Source organism: Sinocyclocheilus grahami, unplaced genomic scaffold (assembly GCF_001515645.1).
Source record: "Sinocyclocheilus grahami isolate Dianchi unplaced genomic scaffold, SAMN03320097.WGS_v1.1 scaffold5898.1, whole genome shotgun sequence".
NCBI lineage: Eukaryota > Metazoa > Chordata > Actinopteri > Cypriniformes > Cyprinidae > Sinocyclocheilus > Sinocyclocheilus grahami.
Window position 1 is genome coordinate 4915 of NW_015510466.1, and position 1015 is coordinate 5929.

Genomic DNA, 1015 nt, shown 5'->3' on the forward strand with positions numbered 1-1015 from the left:
CTTTATCGCTCACCAGGCAAGATGACAGAAGTGGGAATCAACAGAGGCACCAATGACCTCACAGTTGATTTTCCTGAACTCCTCGACTGCATCACTGAAGGCGATGATCTCAGTGGGGCACACAAAGGTGAAATCCAACGGATAGAAGAATAACACAACATACTTCCCTAGAAACAAGAGAAACGTACTTGCCTCAAGTGCACAGGGTGTACACAATGTTACACAATGTGTACTATCACTAATAAAATATTTGTGTGATTCAAAGTCACACCCATGAGTTTCCTGACAATACTTCCTTACACAGGTTTTTTTTTTTAACAAATAGCAAAATGCATATTGTTTACAGTTAAACATTCTTCATGTCTCACATATTACATTTTATTTGTGTATTGACAGCTCTTCTTCGCCACATTAATGCCATACCTTTGTAGTCAGACAAACTGAGATCTTTAAACTGTCCATCTGGCATCACAGCTTTGGCTGTGAAGTCTGGAGCAGGCTTGCCAATATGTGCATTTCCAGCAGCCATTTTCTGCTAGGGTCAAGAGAAAAAAAAAGTGTTTCAAAAATAATAATAAAGATATAATATGAAATATTATTAAAAAACATTTTTTTTTAGAAAAAAACCCGCATAAAATACCACATTTCAGAAAAAAAAACCAGTATAAAAAAATGAACACATTAAAGAGTATATGCAAAAAATATTTTGATCTATAATGAACTGCTTGTTATAAATATAACAGTTTTTGTATTTCGTTATGTCAAGGTTTCCTTAATTTGCAACCCATGTAGTTACTAACTTCCGCAATAGTAAAGTTTTTGACGTAATTCTATTTATATGTATATACAAATGTATTATTATAATCATTTTATATAAAGCAGTTTTAAATCTCAGATGTTCTTACTGCATATCAGAAACATGAAAAAAAATGCAATTAAAATTGAAAGCACTTTTCACTGATCGAAGTGCAACAGGTAGGTGCCTTAGAAAAAAAAGGTTTACAAGGCAACGGTT

General features: G+C 33.2%; 1 protein-coding gene across 2 annotated transcripts in view; it reads right to left on the reverse strand.

Annotated features, from left to right (window-relative positions):
* The window catches only part of LOC107577377 (peroxiredoxin-1), a 4061-nt gene that overhangs the window by 2913 nt on the left and 133 nt on the right, over positions 1-1015 (reverse strand). The window contains exons 2-3 of one of the 2 annotated variants that reach the window (XM_016263461.1): positions 424-535; positions 14-167 (exon numbers count right to left, since the gene is read on the reverse strand). In XM_016263461.1, the coding sequence (XP_016118947.1) occupies positions 14-167; positions 424-529 (260 nt within the window). In that variant the 5' untranslated portion in view covers positions 530-535. The remainder of the gene's footprint in view (positions 1-13; positions 168-423; positions 536-1015) is intronic. The other variant, XM_016263462.1, reaches the window with a different exon arrangement.